The 448-nt window shown below is 51.1% G+C and overlaps 1 protein-coding gene across 1 annotated transcript in view; it reads right to left on the bottom strand.

Moving 5' to 3' along the window:
- LOC104077725 (histone H2B 8-like) overlaps nt 1–175 on the bottom strand; it is a 380-nt gene extending 205 nt beyond the window's left edge. Inside the window, exon 1 of the mRNA XM_009579052.1 lies at nt 8–175. Coding sequence (XP_009577347.1) covers nt 8–175 — 168 coding nt within the window. The remainder of the gene's footprint in view (nt 1–7) is intronic.
- Nucleotides 176–448: the final 273 nt, after the last annotated feature.

Raw genomic sequence — 448 nt, 5'->3', positions numbered from 1 at the left:
CCGTGGACGAGATGCCCGTGTCGGGGTGCACCTGCTTCAGCACCTTGTACACGTAGATCGAGTAGCTCTCCTTCCTAGTCTTTCTGCGTTTCTTGTCGCCCTTCTTCTGCGTCTTGGTGACGGCTTTCTTGGAGCCCTTCTTTGGAGCAGGAGCGGATTTAGCTGGTTCCGGCATTTTACAAGTCTGTCACTACCTGTCTACTGCAGGAACGACGTAAATACAATAGCGGCGACCCCCGTATTTATAGGGACGGTATGCAAATGAGATGACTCAAGGCTGTATTTGCCTATTGGACAATGTGAGCTCGTGATGTCAAAACATCCAGCACCTTCGATTGGTCGCTCTTTCATCTCTATTCCCATTGGTGAACTTCACAATCGCAGCCTCCGCCAATCAGGAGTCCCATCGAACCCCAGAAAGAAGGGATAAAAAGGCAGGGTGGCACCT

This window comes from Fulmarus glacialis, unplaced genomic scaffold, assembly GCF_000690835.1.
Source record: "Fulmarus glacialis isolate BGI_N327 unplaced genomic scaffold, ASM69083v1 scaffold45025, whole genome shotgun sequence".
NCBI lineage: Eukaryota > Metazoa > Chordata > Aves > Procellariiformes > Procellariidae > Fulmarus > Fulmarus glacialis.
Note: the sequence above shows the minus strand (reverse complement) of the source record. Positions and strands in the feature narration are given on the sequence as shown.